The following is a 27803-nucleotide window of genomic DNA, read 5'->3' on the forward strand; positions in this document are numbered from 1 at the left end:
GCTGTTACATCATCGGATGGGGGCTGTATGGCCGGATGTTTAACACGTTACCCGTGCTGGGGAAGTCTGCTACAAGGAGGCTCCGCTGCAGAAACACAGTAATCCCTTCCTCGCCTCGCAGTACATCTGCCTCACAAGGACCCCGGAGAAGAGTGCTGGGAAGCCGCAGCTCATCATCAGCCTCCCCCTGTACAGCAGAAGCCACAGGACCCTCCTCCTCCAGCTCCACGTGTTACACCGCTGGGCGCCTGCCAGGAGCTGTCCCCTCCGGCCAGTGCTGAACATCTGAGAGGTGAAGTGGCCGGGACACCAGTCCCTGGGGAAGGAGGCATGCCGGAGCCAGTGCGAGTGTGGGGGTATTAGGTCTCCCAAGCGAGGTCCCATGCCATTCCGGAGCCAACACATCACTACCACACAAAGCATGTGAATGATGCTCGGCACAGGGTCAGCACACAGGGCAGTATCGGGCACAGCAGGAAGGTCCGAGGGTACTCTCCCTGAGGACCCCGCACTCACCTTCACTCAGTGCATCCGGGGAGCAGCCGGTCCCCGCTCCTCCCTCTCACGCCCCCTATCTGCAGCTCTTCCTGGGTTGGACTGAAGCGCCTAAGGTCCCTCTACTCCTGTTGCTTTCCCTCCAGGCGCCGCAAGCCCGGCTGCAGCGGGTCGGCGGGGAGGGTGATGGAGCAGTTCCCGGGGTCCTCGGAGACACCGGCTCCCTCCTTCCAGGCCCGGCTCTTCAAGAACTTGCAGCTGGGGAAGTCCAGAAAGAACGGCGGTGGTAAGGCTGGAGGAGCGGAACGCCGCAGTGCAGCAGGGTCGCCCTGCCCTTCACCACCCCTTCCACGGAGAGGGAACCAGGAGAACTCCGGGGCTCACATGGAGGAGGTGGTGCCGGGGATCATCCGCTGGACCGGGCTGAAGAGGAGGAAGCAGGTCCTGGATCGTGTCTTCTCCTCCTCCCAGCCCAATCTCTGCTGCTCCGTTGTGGAGTCCTTACCCTCCAGCGCCCCCTGCAGCAGCCCCAGCAGCATCGCCAATACCCCCGAGCCCGGGTCCACGCTGCGCCGACTGCGGGATCACCTCCTGCCCTACAGCAAGGCAGGCCAGTACAAGGACCGGGATGGGGACGCCCAGTACCCTCCTGCTGCCAAACCCGGGCAGCTTGCTCCTGCCACGTCCCAATCCCGGGGCCCCCACCTGTCCCACCAGAAGAGCTCCTCTCTCCCCGGGACTCAGTGCATAGAGAACCTGCTCCAGAGCTCCATCGCACCGGTCAGGGCCAGCAGCCAAACAGTGAGTGTGTTATCCCTTATCATGGGCATTCCTGGTATCATGTTGCTGGCTGGGCACTGCTGTTATTATTACTGTATTTATGCACCCAGCACTCTGCATACAGAAGTGTCATACAAAGTTTATATAGTGCTCTGCTCCATGTGTGTACAGTAGGTGGCTGCACATCACTGGCCAGGGGCAACAAAGGGTGGCATTGATCTCTTGTTTGCATCTAGTCTGCGGCCATGGCTGGACCTGGAAAAAGGAGGGGAGATGCTAGTATGTTCTGCTGCTTTCCAGGACTGCAGACATCAAATGCATTGTGTGACACATGACCATGATAGTGGGGAAAAGTTAATGGTTACAGCTAGATCCCCTTCTGTAGATTGACCCTGACGTCGTATCCCCTTCTGTAGATTGACCCTGACGTCGTCAGTTACTGTCCAACGTCATTCCCTACCATCCACGTGCACAAAGAGGAGGAATATAATCTTGTGGCGAGTGTAGCGAGCCACCGAGCCCAAAGCGTAGCGAGCGAACAACTTTCTTCTTTTGGTGGACAGTATAGGCAGAAAACTGCACTTCCGCCCTCACTTACATCACTTCCAGGTACAGAATCTGAAGGGGAAATATATTTTACCAAAAGTTTATTGGCCAGTCTGAGCCTGTATCTGTAAATAATGTGCAAAGCATCAAACCAAAACAGATATAGCTGGAATATGCTACAAAGAGCCTTATCCTTAAATATGAATTACCTACAGATGTGTCCTCATACACCTATGTGGCATGAGATGAATGGTACGACTTAGATGCTCTGCCATGGCTAGCGATTCTCAAACTTTCATACTTTTTCCTAAAATTAGGGCCCCATTTAACAACAAACCTAAATACCAACAACATATTTAATTTAGTATCGCAGTGATGCAAATGAATATGCCACTGTTATTCATCATTACTTATCTCGCCAGCAAGGTCCAGCGACCTCCTCCTCGGCGGGGTCCACCGCTCAGCTGTTGGAAGCCTAATGTTGCCAGTGACAGGCTATTCTGTCATGTGTGATAGTCAGCCTGCGTATGCGCATGACTGTTTAACCCAGTTGGGATCCAACAGTGCCTGGAATGCTTGGCTGAAACCGGAAAGGCTGCTGCCGGGTCCCCATTGTCAGCAATGGGGACTGCATCGCTCTTGCCATCTAACGATGGAGAGAGTAATGCAGCGACAAATAGCAGTAATCTTGGTTTACCGCTGTTTGTTGAATACTGAAAAGATAACATAACCTTTAGTGAGTGTTAATGAGTTATGCATCATTGTTAAATGGGGCCCTTAGTGTCTTAGGGGTCTATTTACTAAGCAGTGTTAGGAGACAGAGTGAAAAGTGATAAGAAAGTGATAAGGTGCCAACCAATCAGCTCCCAACTGTCATCTCACAGGCTGTGTTTGAAAAATGACAGTTGGGAGCTGATTAGCTGGCATCGTATCACTTTCTTATCACTTTTCACTCTGTCTCCTAACACTGCTTAGTAAATAGACCCCTTAATTGCATCATAGACGCATACAAAGTTACTTGCAGTGTACTAGGGACACTAGATTAGTACTTTTGTTACAAATAAATTGGTATAAAGTTGGAGATTAACGGTATGTAGCACAAAGCACAACGCAGTTTACTCGTATTTGACTTCCTTTTTTTGCTTTATTACACAGGCTAGTTTCTGAGTGACACAAAGCAGCAGTAGCATGTAATGCCAGTGCCAGTATCTAGGGCACCAGTGCATTGTCATTTTGTGACATTAGTGTTGCAAATAGGACTCATATTTTGTGAAAAAGTCTTTTGCAAGTTGCTCCTTATGATGTCTGTGATGCGCCAAATGTGTCTATTTTCCACAATTTGAGGATAGGTGTGTGTGGAAACATCTGTAGGATCTGATATGCAGGGTATTGTGCAGGTCCCCCAGTGCATTGTATGCTTCTGTAGTTGCTCAGCTCTCTCACACAGGAAGTGTCTTGTCCTTGGACAACAATCTATCTGCCTGTCTCCAAAAAAAACCCCAAAACGTCAGGACACCAGATACATAATCTTGTGGGAGCAAGATCCTTCACTGCTGCTGTTTCCAGATACCATTTACTATTTCAACTTGAACTTTTTTTTTTTTTTATAACAAATTTAGCATAAATTCAGACTGAGAAAGAGCAGATCAGCATTATACAGCAATCAATATGCATATGATAGATGTTCAGAATATGACCATTTATTTGTCAGCTATGCTTAGCTTTGTTTATGGGCATTGATATCAGTATTTGTTTTCTTAAGTGATTATTAAAATATTAATTCATTTTTTTTTTCAATTGTACTTGTAAGACCTCTAAAGTATAAAACAAATGTAAATACTGCTAAATTGGTAATTGATACTAGGCTAGGGTTTTCATTCAATAACAGACAACTGTCACCCTCTTGGTAGCTGTTGTCTCATATTAATCTAATAGTACAATTAAAGGAAAAGATCAGTGGCCTGTTACTTATAGCCTGACACCTGCCAATCCAGAGATTTTCCACCCCCTGGTGGTGATACATAATATGGAGAATTCTGAAAGTGAGCCAGTTTCTGCAAGGGTTTGGGTCTCAGCTGTACGGACAAATAGTCCTGCAAATAGGACCCTTACTAGTTCTTTTCATTGGGAGAATTTGAGATTTAGCTAAAAATGATTCTGTAATCTGCTAATAGTGGTAGCATTTGTTTCATTGTGTCAGATTAGGGCCAGGATTATTGCTTCAAAGATTTGTAGTTGTATTACAAAGAAAAATCATGTTGAAATATAGTGGAGATTGATGATGGCGTAGTAGTAAAAGATTGAATGTAGCTTTTTTATTTTATTTATTTCCGTCTACCTCCTAATTAGTAGAACTGTAGATGTCCATTCTACAGGGCCCCTAACGGTTATAAGACCCTACCCCTCCCTTTTACAAATACACCTAGCTGAGGTGGCAGAGTGGTGTGTGTTTTGCTAAGGACCCAGGGCGCTTATGGCTGTACTAGGGGCCTGATTCACAGATGGACGCAATGCAGGTGTTTACACATTTGAGCATTTATCGTGATCTGCGCACATTGTGCATTGCATCAAGTTGTCGCTCGCAGTGAGGATTTATTTGTAAAGTGATAACAGGTAGGGACCATTTGTGGCCTGCAACAGGGGTGGGGAGGTCGGCTCAGATGCAAGTGTGTCGCAACCGCTTTCAGTCAACGACTGTAATCTCGTATGCAGGAAAAGTGGCTCCGGTGTCTCAGTTCCGGCAGCCAGTTCTGGTGACCATAGGATCACAGAACTTTGATAATCGACTGATCTGCGACCGATGCTGCATCTTTGTACAAAGTCATTTGGATTTGTGAAGCCGCTGGTAGCTGTCTCAATACAAATCCCGGCGGCTGCGACATTTGCATATTTTCACTAGGCCGCTGCGTACAATTTTGCAGATGCGATGACGCTAGCGTGCATCTCTGAGTCAGGCCCTAGGACGTGGGGAGTATTTCAGTAATAAAAGATATCCTGCCCGGAGTTCTCTTGTTATTGGACATACCCCGGGGGTCTGCAGATATAGATTTGTGTATAAAGAGATACTACTCATGCATATTCCAGTGTAGATTTCCCTACTATGTTCTATCTCAGCTTGGTCAGAAGTATGTAGTGATCCTTTTTATTTTTGGGTTAACTTTTATTCCATCGTTTCATATATATAATTTTTTTTCACAGAGTACAAAATAGCCTACCACATAGGCAAACCCACGGGGGGGGGGGGGATTCTGATTGCCTGGAAACCCCCCTCCCCAGCCCGCACCATGACCACAATAGAAATAGTAATATAGAATTTGCTAGTGCTGCATGCTCTTCTCAGGATCACAAATGAAATAATTAGCACCACCTGTGGTTCTTTTAACATGTGTTAGCCAGTACACCTGTGCACCAACTAGGAGATCTGGAAAACATGTGCCTTTAGGGGTGCAATTCTATAGACCATAAATAGGGTTAATTATTAATACCATATAATAATACACTATGCAGTGCATGGCGAGACCAATATGTACATATATGTCCAGGGCAGTGCTAGGTTCTTCTGCAGCTTCCCCAGACTCCCAGACTTGGTCCAATGCTGGAATGTTGGCCACATCTGAAATAAAAACATTCAGCTCAGGCAGGATGGCTCTACTGTTGCATCTAATGGCTTACTGTGATCACTGGTCCTGTGTAAGCTGGAATTATGACACACAATACACTTTGTATGATGTATATTAATGCAGGTTAAGTGCTAATTATGCCCTCTTCATGGACTGGCAACACTCACTCTAAAATCAAGCATTTGGAAACCTCCCTCTAGAAATCCTGAATTTGCCACTGTGCCACCTATATGATAAGTGATTGCATGGTGACTACTCTTCCAGAAGTTTCAGATGAGTCTCATATTTTGTCCTGAGAGAGTAGGCCACCCTCCTATAGCTCCTGTATGAGTATTTTGTATGCTTTTCTAAATAAAACAGACTCTACACAAGCAATAAAAACATTTTCTAATTCACATGTAATGCAAAACTCTGGCTACTGTACATTTTATTTAGAGAAATAGAATCAGTTTTATTGAGATGTAGTCAAATTGCCGACGGACTGGATGCCGACCGCCGAAATACCGCCGCCAGAATCCCGCCGCCTGGCATAATGGTGACGCTGATATCCCCAAAGACACCGGGATACTGGCGTCGGCATCCCAAATGCCGGAATCCCGAACGTCTAGACACCAGTAAGTATTAGCTTTAGCCGCCACCGGGGGGACTTAGGGTTAGGCATCCCCCGAGAGGGTTAGGTTTAGGGTGTAGGAAGGGGGGTTAGGGTTAGGCACCACTAAGGGAGGGTAAGGGTTAGGGGGGGAGAGGGGAGGCTTAGGGTACTTACAAGCCCTAGTCGGGATCTTCCGGGATCCGGCGTCAGTATTTCAACCGGCGGCTATTCATCTGATACCCAGCCTGTTTTATTTTGTAACTAAATGTTAGTGCAATGTAAGTGCAATGCAATGTAATGCTGTACCTCATTTAGTGATTAAGGACAGATATCTAGGTACTATTACTGTAGGCTTTGGGGGCTGATGCTGAGTTGGGGGTTTACGTCAGACGTACAGTACTTACAGCTACATACACTTATACTCAGGTAGATCATAAGACCAAGAAACATTTTAAAAAATACCAATAGAAAAGAATTGACAAAACAAGCTCTCCTCCACTGAGATCTATAGAATACTTGGAAACAGTCACGAACAGAAAACAGTCAAAGTCAATCCTGGAAGGTAAAAAATGAAAGGACTGATCGCCTCAATTCCTTCTATTTATCCTCAAATGGTACACTCCTAGCACACTCCAGATGATGATTAAAACAGTGAAAACTGGTTTCTTTCATTTCTCCTCCAATTGATTATGGCACACTCCTAGCACACTCCTTCCATATGAATGATTAAAACAGTGATAACTGGTTTCTTTCACTTCTCCAATTGATAATGACACACTTCTGGTATACCCCTCCAATATGAATAGTACCTCAAAAAAACACAGTTTGAGATCTCCGTTCCTGAAATACTGTATATTTATTTTTAATAAACAGTAGTATACACACAATGTGTGACAATGTAAAAACAAAGTGGCAGCGTACCAGACATAACCTTTTCAGAAAGGCACAGTGTAAAAGCAAATGGGGTTAACAATGGTTCCCCAGAGCACTTCACCTATCCTGCAGAATAAGAGGATCCCTTTAAATAGGTAGGTTTTGATAGCTCCCACAGGTAACCAACGCGTTTCAGCCTGAAGCCTTTATCAAGGTATAAAAAATACTGATATTGATGTTGATAACAGAATAGGCTCAGCAGTTTAGGGGTTACAAGTGGCCAAGAGCAGACAGTGTGATCCAGGTAAGAGGTGTTTACCTTATTTGCTGTGGGTGTGGTATGAAAAGTCGACATTTAGAATGTCAACATGATCTGAATGTAGACATGGACAGCATGTCCATGTGTCAGATGTCAACATTCACAATGTCGACACTACTCAATGCCAACAGACGGCATGTTGACAAGTAACCCTAAACTTACCCCTAACCACAGCCTAACCCTTATAATAACATTAAGGCTAAAATCATCTATCAACATTCTGCCAGTGTCGACATTGTGAATGTTGACATTCAGACCTTGTCGACATTCTGTATACCTTTTGCTGCAGGGCTAGGATTGGTTATATGCACTCCTTATATTACCACTTATATGCACTCTTTATAACTCTTTAAACTGTAATACCACTTTTGTTATACCACCAGGGGCGAGATGCACTAAACAAGTATGTGTTCTAGATATTTGCAGAAAATAAAATGACCTGTGAAGGAAAATATGATTGCGTTTTGCACTTGTTCTAACAAACTTAAGGTATTTATTTTGTATATGATATATGGAGGAGTACTATGGTAAGTCAGTATGTAACACATTCCTACTCCTACTGAGCCTAGATTACTAAACACATAGGTAAAGGTATGCTGACTCAAGTTCTCAAGGTAATTTTAGAGAAAAGTTCTTGACTAAACCAAAGCAAAAAAGAGAGACTAAAGTATGACTTTAAACCAAATACAATTTTAAGTAATTGACTAAGGAGTCTATTCATCATCACTTATTTTTTACAAAAGCAGGTGAAAATTAACATTTTACATACTTTTGTAAAAAATAAGTGTCAGGACCATTCATCAAATTCCGAAAAAGCATTTTTTTCGGAACTTGATGGTGTTTCTGAACTCCATCCTTAGATAATTTTAACAGACTGCTGTTTACACGGCAGCTTGTGAAGATTTACATGCCAGCCACAGCAGAGGGATCTATTAAGATCCCTCCCTGCTGTGTCTGCACAGAGCCCCCACAGACAAGTGGCCCGGACTCACAGACAGATGACAGGTGAGCCGGGAGGAGAGGATGCGGCAGCGGTTGGGGGTGGTATAAGACACCCGCGCAGGGGAAGAGGATCAGACACTCGCTAAGGGAAGGGGGGGTCGGACACCCGCACGGGGGGGTGCTGGGGGCCTGATCGGACACCCACGGGAGGGGAGGTCAGATCAGACTCCCGCGGTGGGGGAGTCTGATCAGACCCCGTGGCAGCCGGATTCGACACCGAAGGGCACGGGGGGGCTTAGGGGGTGAAAGACAGCATCAATGCCAGATTAAGGTCCTCATGGGCCTGGAGCTGAAATTTATGAAGGGCCTATTGTGTGATGCCTCAGGGGGTGTGACCAGCATGGTGGGGGTGTGACCTCTGATGTGGGGGAATGGTCTATGTCGTCGGGTGTGGTCTGTGTCGCGGGGTGCCGCTCACATGAAAACCCCCACCATTGTTTTGATGTGAGCAGCAGTGTGGAGTGCAACCATGGGGACTGCTTGTAGCGGTTCCCATTGAGATATGCAAATATAGTTCTCCAACAGTGTGTAGCAGTCCGGCCCCCTTCTCCCGACGGCAGGACCAGTATGAAGTCACATCGCGTGTGACGTCAGACCTGGGACCGGACACGAGGCGCGGGATGCTGAGGACCAGCAGTAGAAGGGGCATGTGAGTCCTTAGAATGTGTGTTTGCACTGTTAAGTCTTCACTTTTGTGTGTCCTGATGAAGGGGTGCTGGACCCTGAAACGTTGAAATAAAGCACCATTTGCTACACTAAGTTATAAGACTATGAGTGCCAGCTTAGTCTCTTTGCTATATATAAGGCTGTGGCATCAATATATATATATTGATGCCACAGCCTGCCCTGCATTATGCATACCATACTAGTTATACAGTACTATCAGAAAAAGCAGCCAGCAGTACTGACACCTCAGGAGTATCAGACACCCTGAACTGCTGGGCCGCCTTCACATCGCTGCTGTGTCTGCTGAGTCTGTGACTATGCTGCTGGACCCGACCTCGCTGTTCTGGGCGCGGTGGTGGCGGGCAGCAGCATAGTGACGTCACACACAGTGGCATCATGCAGCGCGGAGGCACTGTTTGTTCATTAGCGGCTCAGGGAAGGCTAGTTAAGCCTTCCACTGTGCCGCTATCTATGCTGGCAGCTTTTGGTTCCCCGGCGCTGCGGCCGGGCTGGGGGAGGAGGGTTGGTCACGGCCGGGGTTGAGGGGGCGTGGCCTCAGACTGGAGCAGGAATGTTTTTTTTCCTGTCTGCAATGGCCCACACTGCAGATACTGTTGTGGACATATTCTGGTGGTGGGCTTGGAGCTGCAGCTCCATCAGCCCCATTAATAACCCGGCCCTGGACAGCGGGAAATAGAGAGGGGAGAGACATGCAGCAGTGAGGAAATCCTTGTGGATACCTCAGCTGCAGGGGTAAAGTATCACTTTTCTGAAAAGCTGACTCCACAAAATGAGCAGCTTTTTGGAAGTGATACTTTTGTTAGGGAGGCATGATGAATGAGGCATGATGAATGCCTCCAATACATTTTTTAAACTCTCAGCGAGTTTAAAGCATAATTATCACTAGTGATAATTATGTCATGATGAAAAGGCACTTTAGACTAAGGGGCCTATTCATTATAACTTAAAATTCTCTGGAGGTAATTAGGTTTAGAACTCGCATGGAGTTCTACCTAATTACCGGAGGAATTAAACCAGCGCATGCGCAGCAGTACCTACAGCTGCGGTAATTTTGTGTGTGTGTCCCCCAACCTTCCCCCTCCGAAAACCTCCCGCACTTACCTAGCTGCTGCAGTGCCTCTGGCTCCGGTATCTGCTCTGACACATGTTCTCCCAGCAGACCACAGTACAGTTTAGAAGAAAAAAAAAATGTTTTTTTTCTAAACTTTATTGTGTTCTGCTGGGAGAACACAGTGTCAGAGCAGCCACCGGAGCCAGAGGACGGACCAGAGCGCCGGAGGAATACGCCGGGGGACCTCACCAGCTGGAAGCAGGTAAGTCTCACCTGCTATTCACCACCTCACAGTGGCGGATAGTAACTCCATCAAATTCCGAAAATACATAATTTTCGGAATTTGATGATACCATAATTTCCATATCCCCATACTAATGTATGGGGAGTATGGAAACTAACGCTGGGGGACTTAACCAGGAGATATCAGTGATATCTCCTGTGTTAAGATACTTCATGAATACTAAAATAACAGTATTTAAGGAAAATGTCCTTTAAAAACCTTAAAAACTTTATTTTAGTGTTGATGAATCGGCCCCTAAATGTGCTTATCCATTAGGCGGTGGGGTAACGACAGTACGATTACGACATCGTAATCGTTCAGTCATTCCTCATCCTGTAGGTGCCCACACTGAACGTTATGTCATTCAAGGCAGGCAGCCTCCCTCATCCCCGAACATGACCAATCTGTCGTTATCGGCAGATTGACCGGCATGTTCAGGCGATGGTTGATGTTGAAAACGACCAGCGGGAACACGCATCGTTGGTCATTTTCAACATTTTGGGCGATTGAACGATTACGATGTCATAATCGTTCAATTGCTCTGTTTAATCAGCAAGTGGATACGCGGCTTTAAACTAAATTTAAAATTCTTGTCAAAATTAACACTGGGATGGGGCCAGGTACCTTGCATAATTAGGCCCACCCCCTTGGCATAATGTTGCGATTTATACGCATCTGTGGGGAGTTTGAGGTACCAAAATGATGCGATTCTCATAGAATTGCATGAAATTAGCTCCACTCCCTCCCCACAGACCTGCGAATTGTGAAAAACATTGGACCTTCAGAGGGGTTTCTGGGTACTCAGTAGCCCCCCCCCCCCCTGCCCTGCAAGTGTCACTGTATATGAGATGAGAAAGATGTCAGAAAAGTTTCACCTGTCTGTGATGGAGCAGGGAGATAATACTGTACTTTTATAGAGCTGCCATTGAAAATCATATTACCTTTGCACATTTATTTCACCTCCATGGTTCATATTTGAAAATGTGCAATTTGAGGGTTTCATTAATATTGCAAAGCACAAGAACCAGTATATTTGTCCTCCATGTTTACACATCTGAAGATTTGCTGCACACAGGGCACATGCAGCATACATAGGTCATATATATAATTCCCCCCCACTCCTTAGGGATTCATGTATAAAAATATTCTTGTCATTGGACCTTCCCTAGTTTTAATGATGTGTTAGCAAGTCTGCTTGCAGAGCTCATCATTTAGTCTGTTTCCATTGTCTAATTTCTCTTCCCCATAATCTCTTTATCCTCTCATAGCTCCGCTTCCATTCAGTACAGTACAGTAATCCTCTCACAACACAATACAATAGGTTGGGCTTGGGGGCGATGCCAATCGGCCGTGGCCAGACCAAATATATCCTACAAATGCAAAGTGGCTGTAGTTGTGGGCAGCTGCATTACACTGATTTACTGCCTTATGCTAATGCCAGTATCTGTTCAACTAATGTGGGGGTTTGTGCATGTGCAAATGGAAACCAGTAAGCCCATTGATTTTATGCTGACCGCCGCACCTGTCATCATTAGTATCTGCACTTTCTCCAGATAAATCTGAAACAGACTTTCCTACCCTGTATGCACAACGCAGCATTGCATGGAGCATGTTACACGCCCAGGACACTCCCATGCAACACCTATTACACTGTCACAAGTCAGGGTGGTTACGTGCCATCGCATTGTCACTGCCCAGTTCACGCCCCAAAATGCCCTAATTCACGGTAAAACAGATCGGGCCAAGTGGCGTCTAACTCAGAATATGGAAAAATGTGGAGATTCGCTACTGCACCTGCACTTTGTGCATAAAATAGCCATCTGCACCGGTAATAGAGATCCGTGCGACTCAGAGTCAGTCATAAATACCCCATGTGGCATGTGCCAGAGCTTGCAGCCTGTAGCATTTGGGGATTATCTTCGTTTGTTTGGATAATTAGCACAGTCTGCCTAAAAGCAATGCTGTCCTGGCTAACAACTGGGAGAGGTATGGGAGAAAACAGAGTACAGTACATTGTTGATGGAGCAGTTTGGACAAGATCCCAGTTGGAGGGAGGAAGGCTATTATAAAAATAAATAAGTCAATGTATTTGTCCTTTTATTGGCAGATTGCTGATGGGATGTGGTGCTGTGTGACAATGTTCTGCACTGCATGTCCTGTAGATTAAGAGAGGGATATTAGGTTGTTATTGGACAGTTAAACCATATGAGCTACAGTTTCAATATCTGATTTCTACAAAAACATTATCACGCTGGTTCCTAGAGCCACTGAATTACAAGTGACAGGGGTGTTGGGAGACTGCCAAAAACACAGAAGGAGATTAATTATTAGAGTCACAGATTCTTGCTGTCTGTTCTTGCTTCTCGGTCAGGATTTTTCCAGTCTTGCTATTACCAGAATGTCATCCTTCCTAATATCAAAGTACCTTTATTTTACAGCAGTGTGTTTGTTCATAGGGTGCTCTGTCATGCATTTCATATGCTGTATATCTAGTATGTGTATATATGCAACACAAAACTAAAACTCAAGCTAGTAAAGATGTCTTCATATAGCCGATCTCCTCACTTTCTAAATATAGCTTACTAATTGTATAGCCTTGTGTTACAGCAGTTGAAGCAGCAGAATAGGGCCTATAGCTGTTTCTGTCATATTTAGAGCATACCTGCTTTTTTTTCTTCAGGAACACTAGGTGCATTATCGCATCCCCCGGCCCACGCTGTGCAAAGCTATGAATCATGACATTGTGCAGCAGAGGGCAATGCCACTATGACACAAACCACTGCAAATGGCGTCATAAAGCCCCTGTGCCGCCCACTTCCATGGAGAGTCCAGGAGAGAGTTCTGAAATTGTGAGTCGCACGGATATTCCAGGAAAGTAGGCAAGTACTGTATATTACAGAGGTGCAGGATTATTTTCAGAAACCGTTTTGATGCCTGCAATACAGGAAACCTCCAAGAGATTCAGAACAGTGCATCCTGCTCTCATGTCTGCCAGTCTGTCTGATTTATACCATATACTGAGCCAAGAGGTAACTGTTGTGGGAGTGAAGAGGTTAATGTTTAGATCAAATTGGGACATGTCCCAGATTTGTCCAAACACAGACATACTCCTATGGGTCACCAAACATCAGGACTGCCCAGTGAAATCTGGGACTGCTGGCCATTATGCAAGTGGTTAGTTAAAATGTAAGTATATATAACGTCAGGTACATGTTGAAACTGCCACACAACCATTACATACCTGTAGTGGAGTTAGCCATGTTATGGGTTGAGACAATGGGGGCGATTCAATTCATTGCGATGTTAATAGCGCCGGAATGTTGGTTGGAGCTATTCAATTCACCTCAATGTTAAGTCCGACTAGAAGCACTTAAGTCGGAGAATGCCTGTTCTCACGACTTAAGCAGTGTATTTAATTGCGAGAACCGGCATTCTCTGATTAAAGTACCCGCCATGAGACTGTTAGCGCTGCGCTTACCTGGAAAACATTCACGGCCGGCACTTAAGTTGAATTTCTCCTCACACCCTCAGAAGGGTGCGAGAGGAAATCCTTTAGTCGGCTTAACATCATGGTGAATTGAATAGCTCCGGGATCAACATCCAGGCGCTATACACATCGCAATGAATTGAATCACCCCAATGTTAGTAATAAATACTTCAGGAATTGTCCACAAAATCTCTGCCTGTGTGTGTGTGTGATACAGTCAGGGCTGGCGCTACCACCAGGCAAACTTAGGCAGCTGCCTAAGAGCGCCAGCCCTGCAGGGCGGTAATGTGTACCGCACATAAGTGCAGTCCGCACTACCTACTAAGAACAAACACACATCCGCCGGCGCCGGTAGCTGTGAGTTTGTTTTAGCAGTCGATGAGAGTCAGACAGACTCTCAACGGCTGCTGCGCCCACTACCGGAGCCGGGCCATTTTCCGGCTCCCGCAGTGGGCAGGGTTGGACTGGCCAACAGGAGAACAGGGGAAATCCCCGGTGGGCCCCAATGTGGTGGCTGCACATACCCCCTCTGGTGGATGATCACACCCTTTGAGCATGGGCCCCTATCACTGTATTCCCCCGGTGGGCTCTTCATGTCCCATTCCGACACTGGCAGTGGGTGATGGGAGAGACGTCATGACATCTCTCCCATCATGCAGAGCGAGCCCGCCCGGGGACAGAGGAGCGAACGCCGGAGCGGGGATTAAGGTAAGTGGAGTTTTTTTTATTTTTTATGTGTGTGATTGGCTGGGATTACTGCTGGGGGGGAGATTACTACTGGGGGCACTGCTGGGGGGAGGCTACTACTGGGGACACTGCACGACTACTACTGGGGGCACTGCTGGGGGGATCACTACTGGGGAGAGGCTACTACTGGGGGCACGATTACTATGGGGGCATTGCTGGAGGTAGGCTACTACTGTGGGCACAACTACTGCTGGGGGGAGGCTACTACTGGGGGCATTGCTGGGGGGGAGGTTACTACTGGGGGCACGACTACTACTGGGGGCACTGCTGGGGGGAGGCTACTAATGAGGGCACGATTACTATGGGGGCATTGCTGGGGGGAGGCTACTACTGTGGGCACGACTACTGCTGGGGGGAAGCTACCACTGGGGGCATTCTTGGGGGGAGGCTACTACTGGAGGCACGACTACTACTGGGGGCACTGTTGGAGGGCTACTACTGGGGGCACTGCACAGGAGGGGGGACTAGTACTGGGGGCACTATATAAGGGGCACTGAACAGGGGGGGGACTAGTACTGGGGGCACTATATAAGGGGCACTGCACAGGATGGGTCTACTACTACTGGGGGTATTATAAAAAGGGCACTGCATAAGGGGACCACTACCTGGGGCAATGCGTAGGTGGGACTACTACTGGGGGCATTATATAAGGGGCACTGCATAGGGGGACCACTACTGGAGTACTGCATAGGGGGCCACTGCTGGGGGCATTGTATAAGGGTTTGTGTAGCTATCCAAGGGTGGGGGAGTGCAAGGCTGAAGAAATGCCTAGGGTGCCAAGAAACCTTGAACCGACCCTGGATACAGTCCATAGCGACTCTGTTATTGTACATTTTATCTCACTCTTCCCTTTTGCATTCTTCTGTATATTGACAATAGGATATACAACAAATCAATAATGCTCTTGGGAGAAAGGCAGATGAGGGAAGGAAGACAGACAGGTGGTGAAAGATTTAAGAGCTCTGCTGTCTGAAGTGCTACTAATAATTTCTGCCTAAATAAAATCATTTCATTTTTAAACTGTTACGGCGTATGTGGTTACAATCTAGCAAAGTTACTTAGGTAGTGAAGTCTTATAAAAATATAATGTATTTTAATTTAATTTCCGTAATAAAAGCTGCTGAGTCAGTTCTGCTTAAGGCCTCGGTGCTGTTTGTGTGTGTAGTTATTTACTGGTAGTGGTCTAGGTTAAGGAGAACGAAACCTGGAAACCATGTTTCTCTGTAGATAAAAAATAGATAGTGTAACCAGATACAATCGATGCATTTTAGACATTTTTGTGCTGACTACTCTCATACTTTATGATGCTTTATTGAAACATTTTCGTTATTTAAACACAAACAATTATTCCCATAAACCTGTAGATTTTCAGGTTATCTTTTATGGGCCCTGAGTGCTGATACAAACTGGTTGTCAACCTTTGTAGAACTAGCCAATAAATGTACTTCCCCCATGTAGCGAGACGGTAAAGGTTTTAATACTTGCAAGCTGCTCTCTGATTGGATGCATTGTGTCTGCCTGCTTTGTGGGTTGCATTCCCTTACAGCACATAAACAGCTCAGTATAGCTCCTGATTGCCAATAACAGTAGTTGCCGTGCAGGAGACAAAAGTGTGGACAAACCCATTTAATGTTCCCGTTGTCTGACGTCTATAATTGATCTTTGTTATTGTCACATATGCAAGAGGTTGTCAAGCCCCTCAGTCATTTATATTTATCACTCCCAGTGCACACGATGGGGCAATGCAGCTTTGGCTGCAAATGAGGATAGTTCCAGAGAAATTCGGTTTGGACACTGTATGCAACCTCCCTGCCCCCAGCCCTCCGCTCGTGAGAGCAGCCGTCAACAGTATTATCAGCATTTGCACCAGCCACATCCACAGTGCAGGAGATTCGACAGACATAGGACAGCTCTTTGCATATGAAACAACCCGGAAGAGGATGCAACTTTGAGAGGTATTCAATTAGATACGAAAAGTCGGAACATTTTTGACTGTCCGACTTTTCGCTTCATTTTCTGTTTCAGAGGCGAATTCATTCCGTGCGCGTCCCTGCTTTTCGCCTAAATCAATTGCAAAACAGGTGAAAACGGGATTAGGCGAATGCGGAACAGGCGAAAAGTACTGAAAGAATTGGGGAAATCAGTCTGTCTTTGTAAAAGTGGTGAAGAATGGCATAAAGCAGTGTTTTTTGGTGAAAATAAGTAGTCCTGTCAAATTTGGGGTACCTGAAAATGGGTGCTAGCATATTTTTATATCTCTAAAGTGAACTTTTTAAAAATTTGAAAAATCCACCTGCTGCATGCACCTGCAATCCCAAATCATCTGACCCATACTTACAGCCCCCCAAGAAGCCTATTTCACTAGTTTTTATGCTTGTCCCCCCACTTTTTACATTTTTGCCCCAAAAATTAAATGTCTTTTTGGGGTGTTCTTAGGTTTTTTTTTGCAGATTTGTCTTTTGGGGGGCTGTCCCAAGGGTTCTGAGTCATTTCCCCACGTTTGCACCCCTAAATAAAGACTTTGCATTTGTTTTCACTTGCTATTCATTGGAGAATCTTTTTTGGAGAATTCAATGCATCGAGTTTCCGCTTAGGCGAAATTGTCCTGGAATTGAATCTGGCGACATTTTTTTAGGCTAAATTTTCTCAAAAAAACAGGTGAAAAAGGCTTTTCGCCTCTAATTGAATATGGCCCTTTGTATGCACACCCATGACACACTCATGGCAAATATATTCTATGTGCAAACACCCCAGTAACTCCCATCACACCGCAAGTAAGAAGTAACCGAGATTGTTTGTAAGTACTTTGATGCGTATGCAGCCCACAACGCATGTGCAGTTTGCTACAGAATAGATCACTCATTCCAGCCACATTCAGAATTACGTGTAACTGATAATCAGGCACATAGTGTCTCTGGGCGTGATGTATTAGACATCACCATACTTGCCAACTTTCCCTGATTGTCAGGGAGACTCCCTGAAATAGCAGCAATCTCCTTGACTCCTGCAGTATAGTAATCTCCCTGATTGCACCTTACCCCATTATGTAGCTGTTATTAAAAAACAAAACAAAAAAAACCCAGAGATATAAACATTCAAATGGGATCATCAGTGTAATTTCCCTGAATTGGTTATAGGGCACAGTGTACCCTACATGTATTTTCTGAAAAGTATCAGTGTGTTGTCATCAACAGGTAGATCTTACTAACTGCTTTGGGGATCGTTTCCATTTGTATGTAAGTCACTTTTATGACACGCCTCTCAGATGTACCAGTACAGTCCACTTTACCACTGCGTTCATAGGTGGTACTTTCACAATCTCCCTGAAATGCTTTTTCAAAAGTAGGCAAGTATGGGCATCACATATTGCATGCGATACATCCCGCCACTTATTGCATGCCGTCTGCCTGCGCATGTGCAAGCCGCAGGGGGGGGGGTGGGCAGTCTGAGAGGGATTTTTTTAGATCCCTCTTAGGGGAATTCTATGCAAAGAAGCCCAGAGACTTCTATAGGCAACACCATCTACAGTTGGCATTGCCTTGCCGGAGCGTGGTACATATGGGGAATGCAGGAAGGCTTCGAAAACGTCAGTTTTTGGAATTTTGACCTGTGTTGATAAAAATGTATGTAAGTGGCAGCTTGTTGACTATACCACTATTTTTTAGAAAAGTTATTTTATTAAATAGATGTCTCCAAGAGATGAATATATACCAGCACTTTTTTCAGGACAAGATTGTGATATATTTTGTGCTGGTAAGCATACCCTTGGCAAATGAATGTCTGATGTATTACCCAGCAAACATAGAGTAGGGATATTGTTTACTATACTACAAATGTATTTTAGCTCCCAGTCAGCTAGATAATAAAAAAACAGATGTGTTGAGTGATACAAGGAATTTGTAATGAGAAGGGATGGCACTGCAAGAACTGTATAAGAAAAAAACAATATAACTAATAAAATTACTTACCCACTAAAAATAAGGATGTTTCCTACACCACAAACATGAGACAATAGCGGTACCAGCATCGTGAATACAATCTTAACATCAATACTGCACTACACAAATACACGCGGTACATATACATGACTGTTGCATCAGGTTTCAGGATAACTCCAAAATCTGTTTTTTTTTGCAAGTAATTAAAATTTTTGCATATGGACAAAGAAAATATCTAATGTAGTAAGGCAAACAGTAAACAAAAACTACGTAATAATGCACATATGTACATCCAACTACTGAAATGGATACATGGAAATAATCACTATGGGCCGATTTCAATTAAGTGCGATGTTGAGTAGCCTCGGGAGGGAGTTCCCACAGCTATTCAATTCAACACGCTGTAAGCGTTGTCGGGAACATGTTAAGTGTGAGAATGACGGTTCTCGCGACTTAACCTGGGTGTTAAGGCGCGGTAAGCAGCATTCTCTGACTAATGTGCCGGGTACGCGGCTGTTACTTCAGCTCTAAGCCGGCAAACAGCTGCGCACCCGGCACTTTTGACAGCTTTCTCCTCGCATCCCCAGGGGGGTGCGAGAAGAAATCCTTTAGCTGCCCACACAGCGCAGTGTTCAACATCGCATTGAGTTGAATTCGGCCCTATATACCAACAAAATCAAAATGACAGAGTATCCAACTTAAAAATAAAAAATACACTCTAAAAAAAAAAAGTCCAAGAAAGAAGAGAGAATTATGAAAAAAAGATGGAGGGAATTTGGGAGGAGGTTGGGTGGGGGGTGAGGAGGACCATCAGGGTCCAATAAGGTACTGGACTATACTCAGGTAACTTATTTGAAAGGAAGGACTAAGGTGAGCCAGCAAGGCATTTGTATCTGTTGGATTCACAGAATTCCAACCATGGGAACCAGATCAGCAAATAATTCTGAAATTAATTAGGAGAGGACATTATGATGTCATCCATTGATCTATACATTTCTATTCTTTGAAACCAGTCAGTAAGGGTCGGTGGGGAAGTAGATTTCCAGATTCCAAAATCTATATTTGTTATTCTGTTCAACCAAATAATGTTGGTAAAATGATGTTGTATAGAGGGTCACATGTAGACAGGTAATTCACAACACCCCTAGACAGGGCAGCATCTTCAGAACAGGAAAGTTGAATATATCCTCCATTAGAGAGTGTATAAAGAAACTTTATACGGCAGGATAGTAGTTATATCTGCAGAATAGACCCAACTCCATGAAGGTTACAGTTAGGGGGAATACTACTAAAAGTCAATAGTTATTACTTTTTGTGTGATTTCAGTGGCAATTCATTTTCAAGAATGCCAGAGCTTGTCCATTTTATTTCAATGGTTTATCCAGAGTGTGCTGTACATGTAGAAGTCCCATTGAAATTAATGGGCTTCTGAAATATACTGTCAGTGCACGGCTGGAGGCTATATGGGGGGGAGGGGTTGCCCCGCATTCTGGTCTCCTGTGATTGGGCAGCAGCGAAGAAGAGTCCCAGGCACTGACTTCTGTGAAAATGATCATAATAAAAATAATTTTTATACACAGACGTCACACAAAAATGTATGTTATGCCAAACTCACAACAAGCCCCCTCCCCTTATGTTTATCTGTCCATCCAGCCCAGATGTTGCATACCAGAAGTTGTGGAAAAACACATTGGGCCTGATTCTGAGTGAGACGCTGCAGCCCTTCCCTGGTGTACAGTCATGCGTCTAAAAGTGGAAGGACTGAGACGCCCACTTTGAGTGTCTTTAGGTGCTCAAATACCGCTTGCTGTCTCTTTAGGCGCAACCATCAGTTGCACTATCAAAACTTGCGCCAACCCCATGCTAGGTGCAGATTCTTCAACAGAGTATGGCCTCCAATGTGAACAATTATTCGTCTGAGTTTGCAACCACTTCAGCAACATGCCTGCGACACTCCCATAACAGGCCCGTAAGACGGACCATCTCCGTGCATCTGCATAGTCACTTCCCAGTCACCGCCCAATACATTTTTAACTGCGACTCTTTGTGCACGGACCCTGGAAGCATGCGTAGTGTGACCTAGACACATGCGCAAAAAATTGCTCAACTGTGTGCGACATGAACATTGCATACATCTCAGAATTAGGCCCTTTGAGTATATTTGTTGCTGGGCATTAAATCAGACCTTGATTAAAGTATACATATTTGTGTAATCAGGGCAAGTACTCTGCACAGTTTGCTTTAAAGTAACCGACACAGTGTGGATGATGAGCACAGGCGAGCGTCATCCATCACTGCTGCTCTGCTATTTTGGTGCCTTCCTCTCAGATGGTGTCATCCAGTGCATTCCGCACCCGCTAGTGACGCCACTGCTCTCAATAATAAATTACGCTGAGTAAATCTGTATATTCAGGACTACATATGCATTACCTTAGAAGCCAACGTAATATTACAAAATAAATAACAGACAGCCATGTTGCCGTGTTGCTTAGTGATCTCCCAGACAGCTATGAGACAAATTGTGACAATAGTTGATGGCCGCATCACATGACGAGCTCGTCTTAGACTATGACAAAGGAAAGCTTGTGTATGGATACCAGCAGAAAACAGAGAGTACAAGGAATAACAATGTGCCCAGAGCAGAACTACATATGTATAGCCAGCAATGTGAAATGCTGTCAATCTTTTGTATGGAAGAACCCTGTACGCCTAAAGGTTGACAGTTCAGTTGAAAAGTAAGGATACTCAATTTAAACCTATATACGCTCCTGCCTATACCTTCTAAAAAACCTGCCTATACCTTCTAAAATTTACGCTATTTGCGTACGCAGTCATACAGTCAATAAATGCCTTCAGACTTTGAAGAAAATGTGTTCCAACGCACAAAGGTTATTATTCAAGCAAAGTACAGATAGTTACACGCTGTGATCTAAATACAATTTAGCGCAAAGAAATTATACAGACCCAAGGTACAGTTACACATACGCACGCGCTCTGGGACCAACGCACAAAGGTTATTATTCAAGCAAAGTACAGATAGTTACACGCTGTGATCTAAATACAATTTAGCGCAAAGAAATTATACAGACCCAAGGTACAGTTACACATACGCACGCGCTCTGGGACCAGATTCTGGCATCAACAAGAAACCTCCATCAACAGCATCAGCATGAAGACTGAAGACTGGGATCAGAACACACATATGTATACCCTTACAGAAATAGACTATACAATAGAGAGGTTTGTTGCGATCCCAATGGTTCTCCATCACGGTGCTTCTGTTACAGGGCATTTAACAGGTCGATTCAAACGGACACAGACCAGCCTCCAACAGCCTTTTGTCTCCATTTTCCCACCTCATGCAAATCTAGGCTGTTAATTTTACAAAGTACATTTTGGTGTTTTAACTCTCTATGGTCCATAAGTTGAGAATGCATGTTGCGATCTTTACACCGATGATACCGGGAAGCTGTTGAGAAAATGCAGATCAGTACAACACAAAACACGATTTACTTATCCTGTATTAAACCTTAGATACCAAATAGCCTTTATTTCACAGCATTAGTAATAAATGGATAAAACTTGAATCTTATACTTTGAAGCTATGGAACCTTTTACGTGAATGTGCAGTGTGTAAGTATTAGGGGTTTGGGAAAAGACGCTAGTTAACTTGGGGCAGATGCGTACGCACGAAGCTAATAAACAGCGTTCGCATGCGGGGTATTATGCATTCGCTAATGTGCGACATGTTAACAGCGCAACTGTGTGTAATGTGTGGTGTTTATGCATGTGAGTCTATTTATGATGGATTTAATATATATATATATATATATATATATATACAAGGTAGCCGCGGGCTTGGCACTCTTCCTCCGGGAAATATATGGTGGGTGCCCCCCGCAAAATAGGGAACTAGCAAACAAACAACGGTGGCACTCCAGATACAGCAGTATTAAAGCCGGGTCAATAGATCACCGGCATGTTTATTGAAAATCAACGTTTCGGTCCTGGTGGACCTTCGTCAGGAATAAAATACAAACACAAAAATCGCTTACCTAAATACACAAGAAGACTCCAACACGAGTGTGCACCCCCGCCAACCTCCCGGAGCTGAGCCATGACGTCATCAGCGTGCACTACACAGCACGGGAGGCGTACGGCAGTCAGCTCACCATGGCAACGCTGTAAACAAAGCAGTGAAGCCAGGAATAATGATTAGTGTAAAGAGAAAAAAGATACAACACTGATGTCATAGCTAGCGGATCACTGAATCCAGCAAAAAATACATCAGATGATATACATCAGAGTAAGATAAAGCATGGTTACATCATATATAAGGGAACATCATATACTAAAAATTGTAAAGAGAGTCATACAAAGCATGTGAGTGAGAGTGTTTCATTCAACCCATTGGGCTGCACAGTATTCAAGCGGAAGATCCAGCGGGCTTCCAATTGTAATAGAAAATTAGACCTATCTCCCCCCCGTTTGTTATCGGGGATATGGTCAATCATTTTTTATCGCAGGGTAGACAAATTATGCCTACACTCCTTAAAATGTCGAGCCACTGGCTGATCGTAATCCTTCCCTGCTAAAGCCATGCATATTGCTGATCTATGTAATGCCATACGCTCTCGGAACTGTCTGGCGGTTTTACCTATATATAAATATCCACAGGGACATCTAATATAGTACACCACAAATTGGCTGGTACACGTAAGAATGTGTTTAATACGGTATTTATGGCCAGTGTGAGGATGTACAAAGCTATCACCTATTTCTAAGTAACGACAAGTAGTACATCCTAAACACCTATAGTTTCCTGGTTTTTTAGTCAAAAAGTTTTTTGGCTTAACCGCATCATCAAAACCTGTGATGTCAGTATGGACTATCCAGTCCCGCACATTACGACCACGTTTGTATCAGGGGAGAATCCTAGAGTTTTTAAGTGCACATAAAGCAGTATCATTCTTAATCATAGGCCAAAAATGACGAGCCTTCCTGAACATTTTCTCACTGCTGGCACTAAAGCCATTAACCCATACAATTTTATCCGTATTTGTGGTAGTTGTCTGCGGTATTACAACATTTTGTTTAGGGGCTAATAAAGCTCTCTCCTTAGACTCTCTAAGTAAATCGGCAGGGTAGCCTCTAGCCAAGAAATTATTCATCATCCTATCTAGCTGTAGTTTTTCTTCCGTTGGATCATTACAAATACGGGCGTACTCTCAAAAACTGGGAGTATGGTAAACCTTTAATAAGATTTTTGGGATGATGACTAGAAGCCAAAAGTAAATTATTCCTGTCAATAGGTTTACTATAAACAAGTAAAAATCTTGTGATTTTGTATCTGTACAGATACATCTAGAAAGTGTATTTCTTTGGCACTAATCTCAAATGTGAATTTGATGTTTGGGTCAATAGAATTAACTTAACATCATAGATACAAAAGAATCATGAGTACCGTGCCAAATTAGAAACACATCATCTTGTACCGTCTGAAAATTTTGATACAATCAGAAAATGCTTTGTTGACAAAAAATAGATTATTTTCAACTCCAAACATGAAAGCGTTTGCATACACCAGGCTGCACAAGAACCCATTTCGCAGCCCAAGATTTGTAGGTAGTAACAGCCATCAAACAAAAAATAATTACTTTTCAGGGTAAGCTCAAGCAGGTGTAAAAAGAAAGACAAATCAGGACCCTGGTAATAGGGGTTATTAGTTAGCAGTTGCTCAACTGCCCTAATTCCCCTATCATGAGGGATGTTAGTGTACAAACTAATGACGTCAATAGTACATAACCAGTGGTCATCAGGTAGTCGATCGAAATTATCAAAGATCTTTAGGAATTCAGTTGTGTCCTTGAGATACACTTTTTGTGCTTGGACAACCGGTTGAAGATAGAAATCAATATATTTAGTGATATTATAATAAAGTGAATTACGGGCCGAGATGATTGGTCTACCGGGGGGATGTATTGCATCCTTATGTAGTTTTGGTAGCGTATAAAAGACTGGAACCGTCGGTGTCTGAGGCAGTAAAGCTTGCATTGTACTATTAGAAATGGTATTGTCCTCGCAAGCAGACTGTAGGATCCTATGCAGTACATCCTTGAATTCTGCTGTAGGATCTCTTTGAAGTTTCTCATATACCTTATGGTCAGATAGTTGTCTTAGAGCCTCTGCTCTATAATTATTATTATTATCATTTATTTATATGGCGCCACAAGTGTTCCGCAGCGCCTTACAAAGTACAAAAACAAATTGTATACAAGTGACTTACAGAACAATACAATACAGGACATGGATAATATATATTGCTACATTAGCGACCATATCACCCAGATAAGCAACAGAGCATAAGCACCAAGTGTTAGGTGCCCTAGTGGTGAGTAAGAAGTAAATGACACTATAGTAAGGAGAAGCACAAGAGGGTAGATGGCCCTGCTCGTGAGAGCTTACATTCTAAAAAGGTGGGGGAAGACAAACTGGGTTGACACAGATGGGGACGAAGGAGCATGTAGCAAGGAGTTAGAATGATAGCTGGAAGGCTTTGATGAAGTAGTGGGTCTTGAGAGCCCGTTTGAAGGATTGCAAACAGGTGGAGAGTCTGATGGGGAGTGGGAGAGAGTTCCAGAGGTGGGGAGCAGTGCAGGCAAAATCTTGGAGGCGGGAGTGGGAGGAAGTAATCAGCTGTCATGAAAGGCGGCGTGCATTAGTTGAGCGAAGAGGGCGGAGAGGAGCGTGAAGGGAGATGAGATCAGAGATGTATATGGGAGAAGATTGGGTGAGGGCTTTGTGAATGAGCGTGAGAACCTTAAATTGGGTTCTAAAAGGGAAGGGGAGCCAGTGGAGAGCTTGTAGGAGAGGGGAGGCAGATGTAGAGCGCTTGGAGAGGAAGATAAGCCATGCAGCAGCATTAAGGATAGACTGGAGAGGAGAGAGATGGGATTTGGGGAGGCCAGATAGGAGGAGGTTACAATAGTCCAATCTGGAGATGACCAGTGAGTGTATGAGGGTTTTAGTAGCATCCTGGGTGAGATAGGGTCTGATCTTAGAAATATTTTTGAGATGGAAACGACAGGACTGTGAAAGGTTCTGGATATGTGGTTTGAAGGAGAGGGATGAGTCCAGGATAACTCCAAGACAGCGCACCTTGGGACTAGATGAGATAGTTATTCCATCAATTGATAAAGAAATAGTGGGAAGTGAGGTGATGTGGGAGGGTGGGAAGATGATCAGCTCTGTCTTAGACATATTAAGTTTAAGAAACCGCTGGGACATCCAGGAAGAGACAGCTGAGAGACAGTTGGAGATACGAGTCAGAAGAGAGGGGGAGAGATCAGGGGAGGAAAGGTAGATTTGAGTATCATCAGCATAGAGATGATAATGGAGGTCAAAAGAGCTGATGAGTTCACCTAGAGAGGAAGTATAGAGGGAGAATAGGAGAGGACCAAGAACAGAACCGTGGGGAACACCTACTGTAAGAGGCTGTGGGGGGGGAAGAGGAGTCGTGAGAGGAAACTGAGAAAGATCGACCAGAGAGGTAGGATGACAGCCAGGAGAGGGCAGTTTCACGTAGACCAAGGGAGTGAAGGATATTCAGCAGGAGAGGGTGGTCCACAGTGTCAAAGGCAGCAGAGAGATCAAGGAGAATGAGAAGAGAGTAGTGGCCTTGGGATTTGGCAGCAAGGAGGTCATTGCTGACTTTTGTGAGGGCAGTTTCAGTGGAGTGGAGAGAACGGAAGCCAGACTGAAAAGGGTCAAGGAGGGAGTGGGAGGAAAGAAAAGTGGTAAGGCGGTTGTAGACAATCCGCTCAAGGAGTTTGGAGGCAAAAGGGAGGAGAGAGATGGGTCGGTAGTTAGAAAGAAGGTTAGGATCAAGGGTAGGTTTTTTAAGAATGGGGGAGACAAGGGCATGTTTGAATGCAGAAGGAACAGTGCCTGATGAGAGGGAGAGGTTAATGAGGTGGGCAAGATGGGAGCAGGCAGAGAGAGAGAGGAAGTGGAGGAGGTGGGGGGGATAGGATCAAGGGGGGAGGTGGAAGGGGAGGAGGACCGGATGAGGGCCATGACTTCCTCTCCAGATACAGGGGAGAAGGATGTTAGAGTTGGTGAAGTTGATGGGGAGGGGTGATTTGGGAAAGGAGGAGGTGGAGAGCTGGGGGACTGGTTGGATATGATGTCCTGACGTATGGAATCAATTTTAGATGTAAAGTAGGTAGCAAAGTCAAGGGCAGTGAGCAAGGAGGGGAGACGAGGAGGGGGTGGGCGAAGGAGGGAGTTGAAAGTAGTGAAGAGACGCTGGGGATTAGAGGACTGAGAGGAGATGAGGTTCTTAAAGTATGACTGTTTAGAGAGGGAGAGCGCAGCACTATAGGATGAGAGCATAAATTTGAAATGGAGAAAATCTGCCTTAGAGCATCATTAATGTCCTGTAGCACCACAGCCCCGCCTTTGTCAGCGGGGCGTATTACAATGGATTTGTCCTCACTCAGGCTTTTGAGAGCTGCCATCTCATTTTTAGATAAATTAGAGTGGATATGTTCGTTTTTATCATATTCCTTAATGTAGGATTCCATAATGCTAGTAAAGCCCTTAATCATGGTATTGTTGGAATTGGGATCAAAAGAGGACTTAGATCTGACAGGACAATCAATTTTATTAGAGGGAAATTCATTGGTCTTATTACCAAAGAATTCTTTTAGTCGTAGTTGTCTACTAAACTTATGCAGGTCAATCTGGCTCTGTAGGGAATTATGTTGGACCGTAGGTACAAAACTCAGGCCTCGTAAAATATTACATTCATTCACAGATAATACCCTTGAGGAAAGGTTATAAATTATTTCTTCCTTTTTTGCAATACTTTTTTTCTGCCTTTCACATTGTTTCACAACGGATCACCTACCTAAGCTAAGGCACCATCCCCTGTACTGCCTTGTCTGTCAGTGTGACAACTGTGTGATCACAGTGTCATGTCTCTGCAACAAGACCCTCTTGAACAAACCGGATTTACCACTGTGGAATTACCATTGGGAGATTTATTGTCCTTCTCGGACACGGATGCTGAAGGTATCCTTTTTAAAGAAAACTGGTTAGCTACAGTTGGAGAAGAATCCAGTGATCATTACTTCGCTCAATTACTCAAACTTAAAAAATGAGAGATTGATCATTTTATGCATGGCGTTTCCCTCAGTGATTATTACCGCAACAAGAAAATACCGAGAGGATTCCGTATAAAGAACATCCCTACGATTGCACGTCTAAATCCTGAATTTTGCCGCAAGTGGGCGGCTGTCCTTAATAAGGCATCTTTTGACCTTATACTGCTTGTTGTGGAAGAATCCAGTAGGGAACTGAGTATTGTCAAAGAAAAAAAT

General features: G+C 44.6%; 1 protein-coding gene across 3 annotated transcripts in view; it reads left to right on the plus strand.

The window, feature by feature from the left end:
- The first annotated feature begins 681 nt into the window (after positions 1-681).
- MCTP1 (multiple C2 and transmembrane domain containing 1) overlaps positions 682-27803 on the plus strand; it is a 1010275-nt gene continuing 983153 nt past the window's right edge. For 2 of the 3 annotated variants that reach the window (XM_088444637.1, XM_088444638.1), the window contains exon 1: positions 682-1269. In XM_088444637.1, the coding sequence (XP_088300763.1) occupies positions 682-1269 (588 nt within the window). Of the gene's footprint in view, positions 1297-27803 lie in introns of all 3 variants that reach the window. The other variant, XM_088444636.1, reaches the window with a different exon arrangement.

This window comes from Taudactylus pleione, unplaced genomic scaffold (genome assembly GCF_031769625.1).
Source record: "Taudactylus pleione unplaced genomic scaffold, aTauple2 ptg000370l, whole genome shotgun sequence".
NCBI classification, from domain to species: Eukaryota; Metazoa; Chordata; class Amphibia; order Anura; family Myobatrachidae; genus Taudactylus; species Taudactylus pleione.